This window comes from Lichenostomus cassidix, chromosome 3, assembly GCF_008360975.1.
Source record: "Lichenostomus cassidix isolate B80296 chromosome 3, HeHo_3.0, whole genome shotgun sequence".
Taxonomy (NCBI): Eukaryota; Metazoa; Chordata; class Aves; order Passeriformes; family Meliphagidae; genus Lichenostomus; species Lichenostomus cassidix.
In genome coordinates this window covers 92216974-92241742 of record NC_139483.1, presented here as the reverse complement: position 1 = coordinate 92241742, position 24769 = coordinate 92216974, and the positions used below count along the sequence as shown (strand labels likewise).

The following is a 24769-nucleotide window of genomic DNA, read 5'->3' as shown; positions in this document are numbered from 1 at the left end:
CCATAATAGTTATTCTATGGAAAAGTTACTAGTTTTTTTTCAAGAAAATAATATTAAGACATGATAATTCATCTTTAGTGCTGAAAATTGAACAGTATATCTTAGAGTGGGCCTATGTAGATGCCAGTAACTGCTTTTTCAGCATTTGGATTTTGGTTTTAGCCATGCTGACATACATTTAAGAAAGAATATTAAAAATAAGAGTATGTTTGTATTATATCAACTAATAAAATAGTTCTCTAAATCAGATACTTACAGCTGTTGGTGTTGTCAGCGGTAGATTAAAAAATTCTTAATTAAATATTTCTTTTTTTGGTATTTTAGGAGACAGGCTATGACTACTATGACTACATGTAAATACCTTTTAGGTCTTGTAGAATCATAGAAAACATTCCTGCAACATTAATCTGATACATACTAGGTTTTAGAAAATAAATGAGGATGATGTATCACATTTACAGGCTTCAAGTTTGCGAAGATCTTCAATGCTTCTTTTACAATCACCATCCAAAACTGAATAATGTGAGGAGTTTGTGAAGAGTTTGTTTCTTTGCATGATCTAACCCATATTTCATTGAGATTCATGCTCTCTCCTATTACTTTGTATAAGAATATTACTCTTTTTTTCACTGATAGTCATCTCTAACATTTTTCTGATATATGAAATCTATTTCATCTCTTCTTATCTGGCTTCATCTTCAAAGGATTTTTTCTGTCTTGAGCTTGTTTTTTTTTTAATTTAGTATCTCTATTTTTATTTGTTCACCCCCTTTTAAAACTTCATTTCTCCCTTAATCCCTTTTTAGGACTCAAAGCATCAGGTCTGTGCACCTGGTGTGCATGGCTAATTCACCTGTCTTGAAAGGGCCATAAAGATGGCAAGCAGATCGTGTTAGTTATTCAAATCCAATCTTCAAGACTGCTGAAACCAATGAGAGCATTTGCTTCAACTCCACAGTGAATTCTGTCTATAGAAGATCTCAAAGATGTTTGACTCGAAAATCTTTGTTAGACATCCTGCTTTGCAGAAACTACTAAATACATGTTTAACTGAAATTTCAGATTTATAGTATATTGGTAAATAAAGCCATTAAACTGCTTAATATCAATGGAATCATTATGGTGATATAGGATTTGATGCTACTAAGGCCATCAGCCTTGGTGCACTGATGAACTCTGTCACATCCTTATTTTTAACCATGAGTCCTTATTATGCATTTCAGAGAGCTGCCTATAGCCTTTAAACTAAATAAATGCATCAAAGTGTTTCTGGATTAGAGCCAGAGGATTTAGCACCTTGGAAGATTAAATAAATTAAAAAAGAAACAAACAAAAAAAAAGCAATACTGGCAAAGACAGGCTTGCTGAGTTTAATCATAAGCCTTAAAACAAGGCTGATTTCACTTTGGGTTGAAGAATCCACTCCTGCTCAATTCTTTGGTAATTTGTAGTGCAGAAAGATGTCCATCTACCAGTGGTGGATTATCTGACTACCAGTCTTACTGTTTGGAAAACCACCTCAACTGCATAAAAGAAACCTCAACCCGGCAACCACATGTATTATTTAACTGGTTGCATTCCTGCTACATTACAGTCTATCAATTATTTTGCAGTTTCTAAATAGAAAAAAGACAAATTACCACTTTTTCTTTTTTCCCCATAGAAATTGTCTCTAAAGCATAATCCCATCCATTTATGCCAAACTCATGGCTTAGTTTATTTTAAATACACCATTCACCTTTCTAAAAGCCACTTATGAGGACTGTTGGTAATAAACCCTGAAGTGCTCAGCTTTCAATGAGTTTTAGGTCTGAGATACCTGATTAAGTTACTGTTTTCAGCTGAAAATCTATGTGCAAACTTTAAAGTGCTTCCTGCAATTTAGAGCATGTCTAAAAAAAGATATTGCTGCTCAGCTCACAATACATGATTTTGTTGTTTCTTGGGTTCTAACATTTATAAACTGAAAATTTCAAACTCTGAAGTTGAAGTTAAATGACAAAATTATTTAGGGTTCTTAGAAATCTCTTTATAAGCAATCAGTTTCTGAATAATAAAAAATTCCTTATTTGTCTTTGTAAAATGAAAAATATAAAGAAGTATTTAAATATATGAGAAGAATAAATTTTGTGTGTGTGTTTTATGGTCTCTATTAGGTACCTCAGGATGAATGGGGGGGATATCCAGCTGGAGGGAAAGACGAAGAGATCCCCTGCAGAAGAATGAGAAGTGGGAGCTATATTAAGGCCATGGGAGATGAAGAAAGTGGAGATTCTGATACTAGCCCCAAGACATCGCCAAAATTAACAGTTCGACCAGAGTCACTATTAAAATCCATTGGGCAAAGACCACTGGGAGATCATCAAAAGTAAGCTTCATTACACCTTGTTATAAACCTTTCTGGAAGTTGTTGTGACTTGGATAACTTTTCTTTGTGTCTTATGTGCAATGGTCAGCATCCATAAGAAAAAAATTATTTGTAGTTTAAAAATTAATTTTGTGGCTTCATTTTTAACTTAGCTTACAGTTTCTTGTGATTACTGGATGAAAACCTGCCATCTTCTTCCACCCATGAAATAAACCTGCTACTTCTGAATGAGTTTGTTATGTTTACTGAAGGAAATATATTCATATTTTTGTCAGAAGTTCAAAGTTTTGATTTTTTTTCTCTAGAAAGATTGGTTTATAAAATGAATTTTTGTTATTTCATTGCTTTCTCTGAAATAGAAAATATTTTACACTAGATATAGTAGTAAATATATAATTGTACCATATATTTGGCATTTTACACCTTTTTTATCAGTATAATTCTTTCTGTATCAGCTATACTGTGTCATACTCATTTAAACTCATTGTGGGAGATTTTGTTTGACTGGGTTATTTTTCATTCATACTACCTACAATATGGCCTATTAAACAACTAAAGCAAATCTTGAAACTATAGGGAAATATGCAGCTATGTATATTTTCCAATAGATCTTTATTTTTCTCTCCTTTTTATCTTTTCAATATATCATTTTATAAGTAAACTGTAAATATACTCATTAGGAGATTTTCAAAGTGGTAGCCTGATTTTAAATCTGCAGCTTCTATTAATGTGACTGGGTGTTTCTCATGGCTTAGAGAATTTATCTTTTTGTCTGGAACAGAAACTAAAGAAATTAAGAGTGAAACCTTTGACCAAGCATTGTTTATTGCTCTGTAGGTAATACCATATGATTTACCATAATGACTCACCTTTTCATAAAATAAAACAAAAGCCCTTGGCAAAAATCCTTTCGTCTTAACTAAATTGAATTATTAACCTTGCAATCTGCAAGAAAGCCACCTACTTTCACTATTATTGAAGAGCAGAGTTTACAACTGTATTGTTTCATATTGTACTGTCCCAGCCACTGCCTGGCTGTGTTCTGGGCACTGTTGAAGGCCAGGGATCATTCCCAGAGACAGTTTGGTTGCAGTCATCCCAGTTTGGGAGGGTATGTCTGATCTTGTTAGTACTGCATACTAAATCTCTTCTTAGACACTGCTCTAACTTTCCAAGCACTTAGACCAAATAAAATATATTCTATGCTGGTTTTTGCTTCCAGCTAATCTTGGGCCTCCCCCAAGGGAATTTCCAGTGAGAGGCAGGTCTTGGTGCCTGCCCTAGACCACTACAGCTTATAAACAGATTCAGACAGCAACTAAACATATATATTCATATAAGGAAGATATTTCAAGGAAAAAGGTATTCCTGATCTGTTAAATCCTGAAGGCAGGTGGTTATTAGTACGTCAATACCAAATGCTGTGTCTTCTGTCAGTTTTCCATGTATTGCAAATACACCACTCAAAATATAATTGATTAAAGCACAGGTGCACTGCTGATGTATGTACAGGGGTTGACAGCTGTGCCTGTTCATGGCCCTGGAGGATTTCATGGCATCATTACCACTAACCAGTCAGAAAAGGAGCAAGCTTTTTATAATACTGTAAAATATTATTTAGGGTTCTGTTGAGAATTTGTCACTAGCACTGGACTAGGAATAATTGAGCAGCCAGGCTGCTGCTGACAGATATCTTTTAAGTCTTCCGTTTTTCCTGAAACGGAAGGGCAGCACTTTGAATCTGCCAGCCTAATGTGCATGGGTTTTTCCAGTGAACTTCGAGCAGAAATGTGGCAACTATTCTGGTTCTTGTAAGTCTTTCTTATCTACAGATTTCAGGAATCCTAAAGCAGATAGAAAGTTTCTTGTTGCACTGAAATACGAAGTGCTGATCCTAAACTTGAGTTTTCACTACAAGCCATCTCCTCCCAGTATATCTCTGTCTCCCTGTCACTGTGGTTGCCTTTTATGTCTGGCAGATTTCTGTGACAGATATAGCAATGGATAATGGTTATGGAGCCTTTCTTCCTCCCCCAGCATGGCTCAGTAATCCCCACTGCATGCCGAGCACCATTTGTACCACTGATCATACTGCTGAACCAGAAGCCAGGGCTTTGAACAGCATTCCTGCATGTATAGCAGGGCTGAATAGCATTTCTGGCATGTGTTATGAGAAATTGCATAATTCAAGATGTCAGCTGCATTAGCTGGCTTTTTAGCTTGTTTACCCAGATGGAGGGAGCTAGTGCACAGAAATAAAATGGGAGTTTAATTCTCTTAGTCCTCTGCTTGGGTGACAGGGTAGCTGAGAACTGGGGTCTGCCAGAGCAGCAGTAGACTTGTAATAAAGGCTGAATATTGATAGTTTTGGCAGTATAAAAACATATATTGGCTGCAAAACACAAGTAGATGGATTTCATAAGAAAAAGCCTGGTTTTCTATCACTTTCCTGAATAGGATAAAAGGAAAATTAGAACAGCCTTCATTTAACCTTCAACAGATGTTTGACATGTGTGCGTGTTTCTCCTCTGAGTATTATTAGGCATCTTTGCAAAGATTTTTTTTCACATTTAAATTCTGTTTATGCTTTGACAAAAGTAAGCCCTGTTTTATTGGCTTGTGTTCCTCAAAGATTCAGCAAATTGAACATTAACAGTTTCTAAACAATAAAAATGCATATTTCCATCTGAATAAATATATACAAATAGGTAAATGTAAATGATATAATAGAAGCATTAAAATTCTGAAATAATCTCCTTTAAGTTGCTTTTGAAAGGGAGTATATTTTAGTCCAAGCTGGAAAAAAATAAAAAAAGGAAGTGCATAGTCTGCCACTGCTGGTTCAAACAGCTGACAGAAGCAGGTCATACACCCAGCCACAGCTATCTGATCCCAACCTCTTGGCAGAGAGATAGCACAGCCAGCAGCATCCCCAGCCCAACTCCAGCCTAGGCCACCTGTCTCACCTCTGGATAGAGCCAAGACAATGTTCAGGGAACAGCTCTGTTGGATGCAGCCTCCCTCACTGTAGGATAAGAAAGTTTGGCCAAAGGGTCAGATAATGGACCTGGCTTATTTCCTAGTATAGCTATACCATAAGGGGCTTGATTATTTTCTGGACTTTTCAAAAATTAAATGCACCTAAATATCTAGATTACTCACTGAAGATAAATGAATTTCAGTTCTTTCTTTATGAACACTCTTTCAAAAAACCAAATAGTAGGTTGCACTTCTTAGTCCTATAACAGCAAGTTGAAGGCCAATGTAATTTATTAGTATTATTAGGAAATTGCATTTGAGCGAAATATAATGCAATCAGACTTGCTGTGCTGGAGACAGGACACATACCTGAATCTGCTTCCTTTCAACTTTTTGCTTTCTTGGAATGGTGCCAGAAGTCCTATTTAATGTGGAAATTATGTTGACTCCCAGTAGTCCCAGAAGAAAAAAAAAATTAACTTTTTAAATTTTTTTTTCCACTATTGATTATACAAAATCATTCAGATGTCAGTTTTGGTACACTAGAAGTGAAATGCAAGCTCCTTCTATTGACCCCATTGTTTTCTGCTGTGCTGTGATGCTGCTGAAGATGAAGTTAAACTGTTTTGGAAGGCAATAGTTTGTAGATGGTATGTCATATACTGCTAAGCATTTTCATTTACAGTAAAGGTCAAAACAATTGAACAGTTTATGGAATGGATAGCTGAAACAAAGGGAATGCCTGTCCCTGTCCTAAATAAGTTTTGTGCAATCCTGGAAGAGAGACTGACCCACATTTGTGAGGGTGTCTTTCCAACCTAGTACATATAATTTTTCTGTATTTGTGACAGAACCAAGCAAAGCTCAGATGGAAGCGTCAGAGACACTGGGATCCAGAAAGCAAAGCTGAACATAAAACAAAAATTGGATACTCTGCAATAGAAAAGCAATTCTGAAAAACTGAAGATAATACAGTTATTTGATACTTCTCATTTTCAGGAAAAAAGTACTTAATATACCGATTATGTAAATGAACAGAATAACAATGTAGAAATAACAAATTCCGTTTTCAGTATCTCCTTTTTGAAGTGCTGTGAAAGACTCTGAAAACCATCTCACCATTTAGTCAAAAGGGATAACAATAGCATTTAGCCCAAAGTAAATACACTCTATTTGAAGATCATACTGGTATCACTCACACAAATGAACAGTCGTGCTGTGCTGAAATTTTCCATTATGCTCTGAAGTGACTCACAGGAAGCTAGATGTGGCAAATATGAAGATGAAATAGGTTAAGCTGCAATAAAATAAATTCAGTGACAGCAATGCATACTTTTGTTTTGTGAAGCTCTAATAGCAGACTTTTCTGTTTCTGATAGTCCAGACACCCAAAGCTGATGGGTAGGAAATCAGAAAGATGTGTGAGAACAGAGGTAGTACAAAAATGTATTTCAATGAGGAAGGAAATCTGCCATAGTACAAATTTTTTGGCGAACTACCACAGTACAATACCCATGATACTTCGAGTTGTGTTGACAACCCAAGATTAAGTTTTTCACTTAATCCTCTGCTAGGTTTTGGCCCCTGTATGGAATGAGTATTTTAAATTCTGAATCATGCTCACAGAGAGAGAGCATCTGTGCCTTCCTCAAATATTTAACATCTTTGTAGGTTGTTTACACCCATAGAACACCTGAAGAGCATGATGTCCATATTTCATCCACTCTTATTCACAGTCTGGTGACTCAACACAGAACACTTTCTTCAGTATTTTAAGATAATATGCCTAATACCTGAAATTGTTGACACGTTTTCTGGGCTTATGGTAAACCAGAGCAAAAGAATGAGCTTTCACTGCTCTCCCTTTTTCCAGAGTGAGAGATTGCATCTATCTGTGGCCACGGTAATTTAATGCTTATATGAACTTTTATCCAGGGTACGTCCACATATTCTGTTCTGCAAACTTTATTATGGCAACAAAAATGTTGCCAAAGCACACAGCAAGGGGATTAAACCACAACCAGATCTGACAGCACTTCGCTGCCAGACTCCTTTGGCTCAGCAGGAATCATGGAGCAGCACAGGCTTCTCTAAGAGAAATGGGAAATCACCATTAAAAAAAAATTCTTTCCGTTTGCAACCATTTGTGCTAACCATAACATACTTACACCTTGAAAAAGAGAAAGCCAAACTAAGAGTTGGGAAGCAGTGCATGAGATCAGCCCTGTGTGTTTTCATCCATCTTTGCCCGTGACGGTGCAGACTCCATTATTGTTTAGTGGGAAACAAATCTGTGGGTATTTCTCCTAAGACACAGCCCTTGGCAAGTGCACACAGAAAAGGCTATGGTAGGTATGCACAAGTGGAGGAGTGGGTGTGCTGCAAAAACATCACCAATTGAGAGTTAAAGCACACTTCCCTTGCTAGAGAAATTAATGTCCTATTTCAATATCATTCATTGCTGCGCACCAGTGATGCAAACCTTTTTTAATTTTTAAGGTAAACTTCAATTTACCATTAACTCTTCTACATTTTAAATTAGGAATGGTTTTGAAGCCGTTCCTGAGAAATATTTTCGGTAGAAGAGATGAGGAAAATCACTAGAAAAGGAACCCTCATCTTTTATATGCTTTTTATTTATCTTTGGGTTTTTTTCCCCTCAATCTTCTGACTCTAAAAAGCCTCATTACACACTTCATTAGTAGCTTTCTGAGGCCCTATAGTGTAGTAGCATCTACTCAGAGTCTCTGAGGGGTGAAATTGGAGATTTACTGAGGAGAGTTTGAGGGCTAATTACAAAGCCTTATCAACTAATAATGCAATCAGAGGGCCACGGGCACAGTGATAGTGTTCTCTGCTGCAGTCAATAAGATCTGGGTTAGATTAGTCGCAGGGTTAAGAGGAAATGCTGATGAAGGGCAGACGGTCATCTGGCTACCTAGAAGCATCTTTTGTGAGGTCAGAAGACATCCCCATCTTTCTTCCTTTGCAGAATAATAGGAAATGCTCTTAAGCAGTGTTAGGCATCTTGTTCTCTGAGAAGTAGCATAGTGTGAAACCCAGGGAGTCATTGAGCCCAGATCTCCTGCCTCATTTTAGTAAATACCAGCTTTGTGTTGTAGTACTGAAATGCATTACCCTGGATTAGGGATGGAAGGGGTATCCTAAGGCTCTAAACAAAGTGCAGAGTCTTTTCAGGAATAAAGCAGGCTTTTCTCAGAAAAATGCAATTACGTGATGGATTGTGGTGAAAATGCAGTAAGATTCAGGCCAATCTCACAAGCACAAATGCTGACACCCAAGAGAAAATATGCTTCTGGTTCCTGGTGCTTATTTGTTCCTACTTCCAATGAATATGTTGAGTTTTACTTTTCATTTGAAAAGGATCAAAAACTGATTTTCTCATTTGTTTACTTTTTAATAAAAACTAAATAGGACTATAAAGCATGTGTACAGAAGCACTTCTTTGGTCAAGCATTTAAAAATTAAGATGGTTTTGGTTTAAAAAGCAGAAATGTTACATATATATTCACTTTTCCCCATTCTATTCAATTGTTTCTCCAGAAATTACATGGCCTTATTAATATCTTCAACTTCAGCCTGAAGGTCACTTATTTTCTTTGGATCTGTTGGTTTTAATGGACTTACATGTGTGTTTAAATTAAGCTCACACTCAGATGCTTTAATAAGTCCTGATAGTCGTAGTCTATACTTGTTCTGCCCAATTAGCTATTTTTGCATGCATACATGGAAATGCACCAGAAACAACAACAACAACGAGAGAGCTTCCTGAAGACATGTATGACTATTTCAATTCACTATTTAAATGGATTTAGGAACATACATCCAATATTAGTTCTGCTTAGATCCATAGACCCATTTGCTGTGCTGCTACATGATGCTTTAAATGCCCCCTAAGTTTTTGCCATAGCACCTGCCTGAATTTTGCTGGTGCTGACCAGCTCATTGCCTGCTTGCCAGGTATTGGAACAAGAGTTTTAGGATTCGCTATAGATTAGCTATATGTGCAAATCTGTTACCTTTCACAAAGTTTAGACTTTAGATTTCTCATATCACTTTTTTTTTTATTATGTGCACATTTTGAGTGATTTGGAATACAGGCTTGGTTGAGCCTACATCCTCTCTGTCTTTGCAAGGAGTGATCAAACCACCAGACTGTTTAACGATTCTGATGATTTTCTCTCACTCTCTTCTGGTTTATGTTGTACCAAATCTCTAAACACTTGCTAACAATAAGAGTTCTCTCCTACCAGTGATTAGTAGGCATTTCATAAGGATGGAAACTGCAATCTCCACCAGTTTCCTAGAATATTTTTGTAATAAATCAAATGTCAATATCTTTCAGGCACATTTTTTTGAAAGGTATGGGTCAATGATGAAATATATAGACATCTTAACAATTTAATTTGGCCCAAATTCTCATATCTACCAGTGATCAGAGAAGCTTCAGACTGGCAAAGATTAGAAAAGAAATTCTTCACTACAGATAAATTTGTGAGATTTATGTGCATTTTCAGTTTTTCAAAGAGCCAGACTAAATGTGCTGTTCCAAAGGGAAAATCAGATTTAATGTCTACACTCTGAGCTCTCCAATGGGCTGCATGCAGGCACATCTGGGCCCCTTTGCAGAGCTCTATTGACTTCAGCAGGGCTCCATGGAGATACAGTGTGACTAGCAGCTGCTATACAATGGCACTTCTAGCTAAGCTTAATCATTAGATTCTGGTCGATGAATTATTTCATGTTATCTAAAAGGACTTAGTTAAGATAGATCCAAATAGAGAAATGAATATCCATTGAAATGCAAATCTCTCAATAAAATAGGTTTTGATAACTGCCGCTATTTTGATTATCCTAATGCACCTCCCTTTTAGGCGCCCAAGATGAATTCTTTTACAAATTTTATCTTTTTGTCCCAGAAAGACACTTCTGAATTGCATATACTGATTTGAACAGAAGTGATTGTACTTTCTTTTAAGTTCCCATTCATTCTCAGATTTTTGCACAAATGAAGGCATGATCATGAAAATAAAAAGGTATGATTTTAGAATATGGCAATTCTGAAAATTAATTTGATGGAACATGGGCTTCCTTTATATTGGATGTTCCCTGAATAAACCTGATAAACCCATTCAGAGTCAGAAGGTGACCTTTTTGCTGCAACTTTTAGCGGCTTCTGAAGATGTTAATTCACTTTCAGTACCTTCTTGACCCAGGGTGCACTGGTGGCTGAACATTTGACAGAGAAGAGGTGCTCTGGGGAGTGATCACTAGTTTGAGCATGAGTAGATGAAGGAATGACCTTGGCAAGTGTATGACATTTGCAGCATAGTTGGCATCACAATCATGCCTTTTTAAGCAAAGGTATTAGGTTTATGACAAAGTATGTGATGTCAATCACTCATTAGAAAATAAAATGCAGACATTAAAAAAAAGTGTGACTGAGAGATCGCCTGGCCTTGGCTTGGAGTTTTGCACCCTGTGGACAAAAGCTCATGCTGCAGCAGATTCAGGCAGGCTGTTGCTCATGAGATTGGATCTATGCCAAAGAAGTTCACAGAGGACTGTCTCCTGTGGGAGGGACCCCATGGCTAAGAGAGGACTCTTCTCCCTGAGCAGTGGATGGACTGACCAAAAAAATTCCCCTTACCCTGCCCTCCCCCATGCTGTCGATTGGAAGGAGGGAGAGGGGTGAGTGGAGAAATGGTGTTTTAAGAGGGAGAGGGGTGAGAGTAGAAATGGTGAATGTAGCAGAAGAAATTGTGGTGATGGTTTGACTAAGAAAAAAACTCCATACCCTGCCACACCCGGGGCTGTTGGTTGGAAGGAGGAAGGGTTGGTGAGTGAAGAAATGGTGTCTTAAGAGCTTATTTTCACTATTCATTTATCCTCCGACTCTGTTAGTTTAATAAATCACTTTGCAACTTTAAGTTTTCAGCCTGTTTCGTTTCACCCTTTCTCAGTGTGTCCTCCCATCAGTGTCTTCTCTCCACTCATGAGCCATGTGTATGTGTGTGTGTGTGTTAGTTTTTTTCCCCGTTTTACACATCTGTGGCAGGAGAGAGAAGAGAGCAGATGTTGTAGGTGCCTGGCATTTGGCCAGGGTCAAACCATGACAGCTGTAAATAGGATGTAAAACCATACCATTTTCTATTTCTGGCATTTCAAGCTGTCCTAAAAGTGAAACAATATTGTTTACCATACATACCTTTTCACCAAATGATAAAAAGATTCATCTTTGCAAAACATGCAATACTTGCATAAGTCCTCTTGCAGTACTGCGTGTTGTGAGTCTAGCTCACAGCAATACTTGTCATGCAGCAATGACAAGAGACTTGAGGAAACATGCCACAAACCATCCTGGGTGTTCATCAACATCTGGTCTCAGTGATGACGAAAGATGGGCTGAGTGCTACACAAAGTGATGGACTTCAATTGAGTGGAGCAAGGTGTTGTACAGACCACAGTGGGGATGCCTCAAATCCCCAGTGCTATATATGAAGTTACAGTGCTACTTCAGACACTATCCATGGTCCCATAAACTTTCCAAAAGTTATACAAACAATAAGATACAGGAAAAACCCGAACAATGTTAGCTATCTCTTATTTATAAAGTATTTTACTTCTTTAACAAATACACATTAATATAAAAGGAAATAGATGGTAAATATTAGATGGCTGATGATGAGGAAATGAGAGTCTTTCTGTTATCGTTAATGTTCTTCCCTTATCATTTGTTAATGTGTTATTGCAGCTATTGGATTAGTTTGAATTATTGTTCCTTCCATTAAAACATATTCTAAATAGCTCTCTGGTTTTCCAAGTCTTCTGTTAGAATGGTCTAAATTGGGAAAAATAAGGAGATGTAGACATCCTTTTCCGTCTCCTGAAATCTCTCCACAAACCTTAAGTAGTGCTTTTTGATTGCAATACAAGGAAACCTCAATTTCATCATACATTTTTGATGTATGGAGTCCTGTTAAGGATGGCTACAAGACAGGGAAAAATACATATTTAAATTGAGGGTTGGAGTCAAAAGAATTTTAAAAAGTACTTTTTTTTTCATTGGGTTTGGGGTGTTTTAGCACATCTTGTTGCTTGTTATAGGGTTAAAGTAATAGGTGTTTTCCTGCAACTACTTTCCCCCATTCTGCTCTTAAATTTTACCCGTGATGAGGTGTGGGCAAAAACAGTTAGTTTGCACAAGAAGTGGAAGAGGTTTTGGGTTTGTGGTAGCCTCCTAAGTGAGGGGGTAGGATGAGATGGCTGTAGCAGGTTGAGCAGGACTGTGATGACAAACAGAGGTGTTAGGGGTACTTTTGAAATCTGCAGAGGACATAAAAATGATGGCCCAGTGGCCCAGTGCTAACTTCTGTGTGGGTGTTTTAGAAGATCTTGAAACAGGTGAGCTGAGACTTACAGAAGGAGCAGTAAGGATTAGGATATGGGTGGGTCAAGAAGAGCTGTCCTGGGGGGTTCTGGTAAATGTGAATTCTGGGGCTGAAGAAAGGGGCAGCTTTCAAGTAGGAGCATCAGGGCTCATGAGGTTTGGATACATAAGCCTGAGTTTTTGCAGTTTAGAGAAATACAAGAAAAGAGACTGTGATGCAAGACTCTTAGAAACTGCTCAGGAATGCTTTTTCACTACTGTCTCTTCCCTTATCTTTGATCTATTTTTTGTTGGAATATGCAGCCTAACCTCACTGCCATTCACTCTGCAGTAGGGTGACAGGCTATCCCAGCTATGCTACCAGACATGCTATCAGATATACTGTCCCAGATAAGCCTGTCATGTGATACCTCACTTTATGTGGTTATAATACAGGATTTTGTCCTCCCTGAACACACTCAGGCAATCTGCTGAGTCTCAAAGTGCTGTTGCAAATTTAGCTGGCTTCACTGGGAGTCCTTCACTTTTAGAGCAGAGGTTCTCAACAGCTGCAAGGTCATTATATGGAACTGCTTTTTTCCCCAAAATTTCTTTAGGCTTTGAGCCTTTATTTCACCTAAGATACTTCTCATTAAATTTAAGACCTCTGCCTGGCTGCCATGAACTTCTTCTGAAGCAAATGGAAAATGGAAAGAAACCCTTGGGGGCAAAAAAGCTTTTAATGGAGATCTCTTTCTAAAATCTTGTCTATTCAGAAAAGCAAGTAGGAAGAGAGCAGACATACTAATTTAATTTTTCCTATAAGTCTCACCTTATTCCTCCTTTTCCATCGTTCTGATTTTTAGAGCCACCTCTTTGATGTTACTGTGTATATTTGCTTAGTGGTCCTGGAGATGATCTGTCTCGTTTGCACATGCTTGCCTTGCATGTGCTGCAGTGATCAGCTGAGATATAAGATCTATGCTGCTACAGAACATAAAAGAAAATTATCTTCTGTTTTCAAAGCAAAAGAGCCTTGATGCTTTGGAAATGAAGGTCAAGGATTTTGTTCCTAAACTTATAGATAGAGTAGATGTCATTAAAAAGTCACCATTTCCCAAGGTCAGGTGTTGATTGTGTTGTCTAGCGTTGTTGACAAGCATGAGACTTCCCTGAGCAACAGATCATGACATTGGAGACCAACTCCCCTAGGTAATTCTGGTATTTTGCTTCTGGATCATGTTTATAGCAAGGTCATAATTTTCAACATGCATTGACACATTTATCCTAGCAGATAACTTTGAGAGTATATCTTAGAAATAAAAGCTATTTTTTTAATCAGGAAAATTTCAAAGTGTTAATCAAATGAGTGTAAAATTGCTTTTATAGCCCAATATATGTAACATTTATTTTATTTTGCTACAGTTCCATGAATCAATTAATCTCCTGTGATAAATAAAAAATTATTTAACCATCAGGTAATATCTAAACTCATTCATCAAAACTGAGCTACTTCGAAGTACTATGGAATACTGCACTTCTTTCCCTAAGAAATTATGACTGTTGATTGTGTTTAATGATAGCAATACCTAATGAGGAACCAGAATGTGATTAATTAAATACTAGGTTGTTAAGCATTACTTAGCAAAGGGGACAGTTATTAGGATCCTGTTTAAATTAATTAAATTTAAGTAGTTATTACAACAATTTATAATTTAATTCTATTCCTTCTATCTTTTCTTAATGTGGCCCACGTTTTAATAAAATCTCAACCATCTCTTTCACAAACTGTTCATGAACTCAGAATCTAGATTTTGCCACCTGATGATGACAAGCAGAAGGTTCAGGAGGGACTTACCTGTTTTGAAAAATACTAACATAACAACACCAAAGAGATTATTGACAATACCAGGCAGATTAAAAGTGTCTCTGACCTCGTGAGACCCCACCTGGAGTAGTATGTCCAGGTCAGGAATCCTCAGCACAAGATGTGAGCCCCTTAGATCAGGTCTACAGGAGGGCAAAAGATGATCAGAGGGCTGTAGCACCTCTCCTGTGAAGACAGGCTGAGAGAGCTGGGGCTGTTCAGCCTGAAGAAGAGAAGGCAAACTTGCAACCTTCCAGTACCTAAAGGGGCTTTTAAAGAAGAAGGGAGAACATTTTACCTGGGCAGGTAGTGATAGAACAAGATCAGTTTTGAACGTAGAAGTCTGGGTTAATTCTCAGGAAGAAATTCTTGTCTGTGGGGGTGGTGAGGCCCTGGAACAGATTGCCCAGAGAAGCTGTGGCTGCCCCATCCCTGGATGTGTTCAAGGACAAGTTGGACTGGGCTTTGAGCAGTGTGGTCTAGTGGGAGATGTCCTTGCCCATGGCAGGCAGTTGAAACTACATGATCTTTAAGGTCCCCTCCAGCACAAGCCATCCTGCTATTCCCTGATTAAGTAAAGCAGATGCAAATAATCAGAATAACACAGAGCAGGTGTCAGTCATCAGCCTGCCTACAGGGGAAAGGAAGTTCAGTTACATCCAGAAACCAAATGTAGATAGTGAGGCTCTGCACCACTTCGGCTACTCTATTTGTCTTCATACCTATGGGAAACAAAACAATGCTGCTACAGCTCTTTTTTTTCCTCTTTATCATCTAAAACCAAATTAGGCCCTCTATCAGACCCACTGTTATCTTAATCATAGAATCACTTTGACTGTAATGACTTAATTAACCTCTGAGCACATACCTACAATAATCTCATACATTTTCGTTTTGGTTTTAGCAGTTATAGCATAGTTTCTACATAGCTTACCACTGGCATGAGTTTACAGAGATATTCCATAGAAGGAACTGAATAGACAGGAAGAAATGAATTGGTTTATTTCTCCAGGGAAATTTCTTAGGATTTTGAAAGAATTCCTGCCTTGAACAAAGATGAAACAAAACCCATCCTTTTTTTTTGCTTCAGCAGCTCTCTTGCTCTTCTTTGGACATACTCCAGCAAAATTTATTCGGAAAAATTTCTTTGCTGAAAGGATTATCAGGCATTGGAACAGGCTGCGCAGGGAAATGGTTGAGTCACCATCCCTGTCGGTATTGAAAGGACATATAGATGTGGTACTTAGGGACATGGTTTAGCAGTGGACTTGGTGGCACTCAGTTAACAATTGAATTCAATGATCTTAGAAGTCTTTTCCAAAGTAAATGATTCTATGGATCTAAGGCAGATGCACTGAGGAAGCAAGGCTGTGTATGTGTTGACCATGAGATGAGAAAACACATGGAAATGTTTGAGAACAGATCTCCAATATAAAGGTCTCTAAATCCCATCTGCTATTGCAGCTGGTGGTGTGAGGGAATACTGGATCATCACATGTCAGACATCAAAGGACATGGCCACACAGGAAGATGGATCTCAGCACTCTTTGCTTTTCTAGGCAAAGCTGTGATCAAATGTTTGTGACTGCTCCCTGATGCTCCTCAGGGATTGCATCCAAACTCAGGTTGCATCCACTCAGTGAGGAAGGTTGAGTTTTTCCTCAAGCACCTCAAGCACATGGCCATGCTCAATGTTTGATAAATATGGTCTGAAAAATAAAATCCTGGTTTGTGCTTCATCTTATAGCAGGAGTTGAACCTGTGGCTTTCTCACTCACTGAGTGGTCTGGTTCTTCCAGAGGGGAAACTTCACCCTTCACAGGGAAATTTCCAGCAGCCCAGGCACGTGTCACAGACACTGCTGGACTGACCAACTCTGCCAGCTCAGCATGAAGTAACCATATGGCCAATATTAGGCATTCAACTGGCACAAATTACTGTCCCAGAAACAGTTTTTGTTAAAGCTACCTTTAAGGAATAAATATAAAAACTGATAATTTGCCACATGAAATCAAATATTGTCTGGGACATTCATTCATTTCTGCACTGATGTGTAGGGGAAAGCTCTAAAATCTGATTTATGGAGGTTCTGAGAAATCTGGTGCACCATGATTGAGACTTAAATTTTTTATATTCAAGGCAAAGTACTGCACTTTTCTTAGGTTTATTTATTTTCTTGGAATGTTAATCAATATATTTAAAACAAAACATGAAGACTAGCATACCCTTGGTGAGAAAGCATACTGAAGAGGGCTCAGTGTGATGTTAAGGTCCCAGTCCTGCAAAATGGGAAATGTATTGTAGGAAAACAATTTCTAGAGCTTCGTGCAGTTGCTCTGAGCACCTTATTAATTTATTTTTTTAGCTGAACATGGGATATTTTAATCTTTTGTAAAACTATATCAATCCTTTGAACATAAAAAGTCTCTTGATGCCTAACACCCTGATGAAAACCAGATTACAAGTAGCAGATCTTATCTGTGAAGAAAGGTTTTTAGTTACTTTGGTGTGTGCTTTAGTTCTGTTTTTTGTTCCTGTTGACCTAGACAATGCCTTTTAGCAAAGTTCAACATTAATAGCCAGGAGGATTGATGATGTTTAAATTTAAAGATTTAAAGCAAAGATTTAAAATTTCATACCATCTAGGTAGCAGAACCACAGACAAATTCTTGGCTTGTGCTAAGACATTTGACTACAACAGCTCTATGATGCTTTATACAGAGTAAGATTTGGACCCTGGGGAGTGGGTTTGTGAGTCTCATACAAATTACTGTCTTTAGTGTCTTAATTGATTCCATCTGTAGTTTTACACCCTTTCCTTTTTTCTTCCTCTTTCCTTTGTAGTCAGAGCTACCTTCAAACTGCAAGTGACGTGCCTGGGGGTCACAACCTGGATCCCTCTGCAAACTACAATTCCCCAAAGTTTCGCTCAAGGAATCAGAGCTATATGAGAGCAGTGAGCACGCTCAGTCAGGCCAGCTGTGTTAGTCAGGTGGGAAAATCTTGTTATAACTTTTCTTATAGGTTAACTGCAGATTGTGAGATTTGTTACTAGTGGATGGTTTTAGTTTTTGGGGTTTTTTAGAATTAATATCAAACTGAGGATGTGAATTGTCAAAGTAATTCACTTCTGAGAAATATAACTGAAAACTTCAAGAAAAATACTGAATGCTAGAGTCAAAGAGACATTACTACACATAATATTTTCCAGTTATTTTTAATTAAAAATATTAATACTGGTGGTTTTATTTTCAGTCCATATTAAATATTTAAATGTTAAGAAGATTCAGAATACATGAGGAGTACACTCCTGAAATATTCATCCTCTGAAAGTACCTGCTCTGTTTTCAGTAAATGTGGGTTGCCAGATTAAGATATAGATTGATAAAAATTGTGCTCCAAAGGACCAGTCATTCATCCTAAACCAAATCCCTCACCCCTGTTGGGTGAAAGAGTAAGTTCCACCAACTATTTTATGTATGGGGACTTCTGAAAAGATACACTTTTCCTCCCTAACAGTTTTATGTCTCTTAGTTTGTATGAACTCGTGGTAAAGTGGGGTCTGAATCAGACCTGAAGTGCAAGCAGCCATAAGAAATATGTGCATGTTCTGTTTAGCAGAGAACTTTACATAAAATTCCCGATGTTTCTAATGTTTATTGGTCCTGACTTTTCTTCCCTGTGTTGTTTCATGACAGATGGGCCCTGCCCTCTTCTCAGACATGTTACTTAATATTTCTTCGACCATTTAGTTAGCCACCTAAGGATATACATACAAAATGGTTATGTTACAAGAGAAATCTTTTTAAAGCAATTTTATATTCATTCATATTCGATTTGTATTGCATAGCTATTCAGGCCTGGATTCAACTCATCTAACTTGAGGCTTTTAACTGAGGCTACAACTAAAGCTTCCTCTGCAGTTAATGGAGCGAAAGACTTTCTTCCGGGACAGTGCACATCCCGAGTGAAGAGAGCCCTCTGGAAATGCTTGTCAGTCTCCACTGACTGTAGAGAGCTGGGAGGGGCTAGTCACCTGACTAATGCCCTTCAGTCAAATTCCTTAATTTATGTGATGTAATTCTAAGTGTAATCCTGTGTAGCACACATTGGAATTAAACACAGTCAGTCATTTTCCAAACCTTTTATTATTTTTCACAGCTCCCTTGTGAAACCTCTTCCCATCATTCTCATGCCTTGGGTTTTATTATGCTGGTTTGGTTATTTTCTATTTTTATTATACTCTGCTTTTGAGAAAGTTTCACATGAATTAGATTCTGCATTCAAAGCAAATGCTGTTGGCTGTCCCCTAACAGTGTTATCACACAGAACTATCCTAACATCTTCTGCCTCTTTGAACATGTCTGTGCTCAGAGATGTTCACTGAGCTGTCCATAATGACTAATTGCTTTCAGCAGTGGTTAAAATTCTTCATTTCAGTGTTACCTGGAAGGTTTCCACAATAGGTTTCATTTGCAGGTAGATTGCTCAATTGGCCAGATTAACTAAACCTGCTGGATAGAGTTCCTTAGGTTTTCAGTGTTCACTAACCTGTGCAACTTTTTGTTAGCCACACACTTCCTACCTCACAGTCCAGCTATTTCCAGACCATTAATAAATGCATTTAATAGATATTACACAAAGCAAATGTATTAAAATATCAAGTTCTGAACCTTTGCTGTTTCCTAACCTTTTTCCATGGCACCATCATCTTCTTGTTCCATCTACATAGTAGCAGTTTGTATAATTTGTGAGGTTTTTAATGCCTTTTTGTTGTGAGATCCTTCTTTTTTCACTCCTGACAAAAGAGTTTCAAGAAGAATGCTGAGTTCCATGGTTTATCTTTTTAATTTAAGTTTGAAAACTTTTATTTTTCTATTGTCAATAACCTCAGTTTGAAAGAAGTGGTTTACAGAGTTTATGGACTAAATTACCATAAATTTCCTGATCAACAATATTGCAAAATAATTCAAAGTAAGATTTTTTTTTTAATCTTCTTGAGATTCCATTAGCCAATTTAAATTTACTAAAAGCAAATTTTATGAAGAGTATGTAATTCCTTTCAAAAGAGTTTTAGTAGCCAAAATGTTATACACAAAATTAAAATATCAGTTATTCATAATCATCAGAACTTCTGTATAAAATTTCCATTTACTTAAACAAAATCCTAAAACATTTGAAACATTTGCATGGCCTCTCTTTCCATAATGAATAAAGCACCAGGAGCACTTAGCAGCTGTATAGAAAAATTAATATCAACTGAATGGGCCATTTAGTGATGCTATAACTTTAACTTGTAAAATTATTCATACTGATTCTGATTTCTAACACTCACTTTTTAGAAAAAAAGTATTTTCAGAAAGTCACACAATTATCTGTCCAGTGTTAGGTTCTTATCTGATTTTGGATAAACATAATATGGAATTATTCAGGTACATTTACTGATAGTTAGGGCTGACTTCAGTGAACCTTTGAAAAATGCTGTAGGGAGAACTTAGGTGCTAATCTTCAAAACTGCAAAACATGGTTCCCTACCGAGGTTCCCCAAGCCTGGCCACTCTGCCTAAACCCTGTTTATCAAGAAAGCTGCCTCTAGAAAAGGCACAGTGTTGCATCTTGCCCTACTTGCAAGGCAGGGTTAGCAGGTAGATTCTGGGTCCTTCCTAATCCCTGCAGGGAGCTGGAGGATGCTGCTGAAATGCCCCAAGGGGACAGCCTGGTAGAGGTACAAGAGGCACAGCTGGGCTGCTCTGCCAGGCAGGGCTCCTTAGCAAACCTGCTGGTAGAAATATCAGATTCTATATAATGCTGCTGAAGAAAAGGTTCTTCCATGGTAGTGAATGGTTAACCCAGGGAGTGGGTTTGGTTTGAGTCCCTTCTCAACTATGCCAAAAGATATGAAATGTAAAATTAAGGTGTGGCATGTGTGATGCACTTAATATATACTTGTAAACAGCTGATGTAAGTTAAACAATGTGAATGTGATCAGAAGGCATTACTACATTTTAACTATTTGCTAAAACAGTTCTTCATCAATGTACAGGTGTCCATTTGAGATGTTGAGGCCGTGATGATCACAAAAAAGCAAGTCAAAAATCAAATGCCTTGTTGTTGTTTATTCAGATGAGTGAAGCAGAGGTTAATGGGCAATTTGAATCGGTGTGTGAATCAGTGTTTAGTGAAGTTGAAGCTCAGGCAATGGATGCCCTTGACCTCCCTGGATGTTTCCGAACGAGAAGCCACAGTTACTTGCGTGCCATTCAGGCAGGCTATTCCCAAGATGATGAATGTATACCTGCGCTGACATCTTCCAACATCACCTCAACCATCAGGTCAACCACAGGTAAGCAAATCTCCACTGACCCTTCCACTGCTCTGCATGTAAAAATACATCAGCTTGTTTTCTAAAAGGATGTTTAACACTGGAAACCTTTTCCCTGTGTAGTGATAACAGTCAGTACCAGCATTTGTAAGGTTGTAATACTGTACCATGGTGGCTACATCTTGGAATAAGCTCCTTCTGGGAAAAATCTTGTATGCATAATATAATGGACTTTTGACCTCCATTTCACATACATACAGTTATCTAGGTGCAAATATAAAAATGCAAGTGCAAATGGTATCATTTCAGTGTTGTTAGAAATTTATGTGGTTTATCTATCAAGTAATTGATCTTCCAAATGAGATTAGTTGTGCTAATTTTAATTTAGGTTGTTAAAGTACCAAAAAAAAGAGAAGCAAGATTAAAAATATTTGGTCTCAGTACTAGAAGTCAGTTAATTTAAAAGGTAATTAATGACTTCAAGGGAAGGTGTAACTAATTGTATCAATGCACTGAATTGTAAACATTTTGGCAAGCCTCACACATCTGCTATTACTCATCAGTAGCCATCAGCATTCATTTTTAAAACACTCGCTGTTAAGGTCTTTTAACATCCTTCTGACAACTTTTTCTCTTATTAGTTGCTTAGCAAAGATGATAGCTTTATTCATTTTAGAATATTAGTGTGTATTGGTAGAGAAAAGATTGCACAGAGAGCAGTTAAATAATTAAAATTAGATCTATAGGAAATATGTATTCTTTGTAAACTGATCCAAATTCACTTTTATGTTTCCAAATGTGTTAATGTCAGTTCCTAATTATGATATTGTCCTTGCCACATGCTATTAAATTGTAGTGCAGGCTACCCATCTACAAAAGGTAAAAATGAGCTCAAAATGTATAGTGTAAAAATACTTCAGAAATTATTTGCTTGACACATCTGTTGTGTAACAGAACAGTGGGAGCTTAGAAAGGAAGCTGCGGTTGAATAACACACATTTGCATTCCAGAAGTAGCATAAAATGTTACTTTATCTTAAGCATAGTATTTTAATTGTTATATAAAACTTTGTGTAAACCTAGAAATTGTTGCTTACAGTGCCCCCTCTAGGGATGTTTCTGTCTGTTGATTAATAAAGATGCTATCATGATATGAAATGAGATCTTATTGTTAGCCCAGAGACTAATTTTTCTCTTTATCATATATAACTGTGTGATCATTATGAAGACACCTTCCACGGCAAACGACACAAGTAGATACTTATTCTGGTGTCTGATTCCAAGTACTAAATTGGAATATTTTCAGAATTACCTTGGTTACCAAGTGGGCTGTTTCCAACCTAAACCGTCTTGAGTTTATATCCTAGATAAGCCCAACATTATTTGTTGTATCACATTCCGGGAGGGTGGCACAGGCCGGCTCCCCCCGGACCAGGTCTCTGGTTCTTGTAAATCCCACCAGATCTGGGGCAAGCGGCCCCCGAGGTTCTGCGGCATGGCGGCAGTCTTCTAACCACATCAATTCAGCAGGAATATCGTGATACGAAGGAAGAACTGGACTCCATCTCTGTTCTACTAGGGATGTTTATTTAGGGTAACGGGAAAAGGGGTGCAGGGAAGGAGAAGGGGAAAGGGACACAAGGCAGGGAGGGGATGCTAGCAGCCCAGAGATGGAAAGACCACAAGGTGATCTGAACATCGCCTTATAAAGGGAAAGGAAGGGGAGGGACTGTCTCCCCCAGAGCCAGTCCCGGGGAGTCTGAAGGGAAGACAGGCATAGGGAACCCACCAATAGATTTCGGGGTACAGCAGAGCATATTTCAAAATGAACCAATGGGATACAAAGCAGAGGGACAAAGGAGCACATGGAATCCTAAAACCCCACGTTGCTACATTCTCACTGAAAAGAATTTATTTTATATTCTCTAGAGTTATAAAGCTGAATATTGGAATATTTTTGGGAAAATACAAGATTAGGTATCAAGTATGTTTGTATCACTGTGTTTTCATACTTACGAAAAATGTTTTGCATTGATTAGTAGTCTACTGGTTAAATACTGTGGTTTTGAAAATTTTAACCTTCATTTCACACATAACTTCTCCCTCATCTCAGAAATGATTTATCAGATAGATGTTCTTGCCCCCAAATGTAATTCTTCTTCTTTGTTGTGGTGAGGTGATATTGACAATCTGGAGAAAAAAGATTACTTGAGGTGTTTTCCTGATCCAAAATTATTTCCAAGCCTATGGACAGTTCTGTGTGGTTCTATATTTAATATGTCATCTCTGTGCCACTGAGAAAGTTTGTCTTTAGCTTCTATATAAGGTAAATATGCAAATCAGAAATAATTAGTGGATATACAAGAAGACTAAGGATTTTGTAATTGACTTTTAATGGGAAATTTCAGTTGCCAAATAAGTTCTTGTTTTTAAAACCCTAGCAGCAACTCTTCCATTTTTCTTCTTCAGCCCCTGTCACTTTGGAGAGAGATGCTTCATTTCCTATCATTACTATAATTCAAAAAATATCTCATTTCTCCACCCCTCTCTGAAAATTGCAAAAGAAGCAGTTGCCTGAAATGTGAAAATGGTGTTGGCAGATATTTGACATTTATATGGGGTTCATTCAAATAAATGTCAAAAAGGTCAGAGTTTCACATCAACTTTTAGTTTTAATTCAGTCTTTTGAATTCTTAAGAAAATTACATTCATTTCTTTTTTGCTTCTGATGTAACAAATTCTTCTTGGCAAAGAAACTAATGGAATTTTTTAGAAAATTATCAGCCATGTCAATTTAATTATTCCATTCTGTTTTAGTGATATAGGTCATGACTGCCTCTTATCATTGTTGTAAAGCAATTAAATCATAACATATAAGCTTAGCTAAAAATTAATTATTGTGACTAAAAATGTAAACCTAATATAAAATAGTAGCATTTGACCTATGAATTCAATTACAAAAGTATAAAATATATATTTACAGCATGCAGTTTCCTAAAATATTCCTAGATGCATTAACAGATTTTAGAAGGCAGGAAGTTTGGAACTATAATGAATATTATGTGTGAAATTATTAATGGACTCTGCTAATGGGGAAATAATAGATGGAAAAAAAACTTCCAGTATTGGGGTCTTCTCAACTGTATACAACTTTACAGAGAAAGCCCAATGTTTCATTGCTAATATCTATGGTACTAAAGAACACATAATTTCTGCACAGATCCATGCAGTATAATTATTTGTGGAACCAGTCTTCTCCACTAAAGGAGATTGTGAGAAGGTATAGGGCGCTCCCTGTTTTACAAGGTGTGAATGAATGAGACAAGTGACAGTGCAAAGGAGGCAGCCAGCATTGCTGGCCCACAGTAAGCTAGACCTGGGCTCTGTGTGAGTCCTGCTGAGACTCTTGTTTCATTGAGTTTAGGGCATTTCTAGCCATCACATTTCATTTTGCAGAGAGATAATGAACCCAGTAAAACACACTTGATGTTGAAAGCCCTGAATGACAGCATATGCCTTCTGTCTCTGAACTGTATCCAGTCGCAGCTGTCAGATGCACAGCTGAGAAAATACATCTCCAGCTGCTGCTGCCTCCCACCTCGTTCCTCCATCACAGACAACATGTAATTTCCTGAATGGGAAGTCACTGAGTGCAGTAGTCATCCTAAGTGCTACAGACTTATAGCTCCGCTGCTCCTGCAAGCAATGTTTCACTTTTCAGGAAGAGGTCATAACTGGGTCAGTTTCCCAGGTAGTACTAGCCGGGTTCCCTGTTGTCTAAGCACACCATTCCGCTGTCGGCTCGGCAGGCTCCCTCCCAGTAATCCCCGGGAAGTGTGCCGTG

General features: G+C 37.7%; 1 protein-coding gene across 18 annotated transcripts in view; it reads left to right on the top strand.

The window, feature by feature from the left end:
* Positions 1-24769, top strand: part of DLGAP2 (DLG associated protein 2) — a 460234-nt gene that overhangs the window by 380255 nt on the left and 55210 nt on the right. For all 18 annotated transcript variants that reach the window (XM_085056707.1, XM_085056705.1, XM_085056703.1 and 15 more), the window contains 3 exons: positions 2157-2368; positions 17449-17596; positions 20728-20947. In XM_085056707.1, the coding sequence (XP_084912833.1) occupies positions 2157-2368; positions 17449-17596; positions 20728-20947 (580 nt within the window). The remainder of the gene's footprint in view (positions 1-2156; positions 2369-17448; positions 17597-20727; positions 20948-24769) is intronic.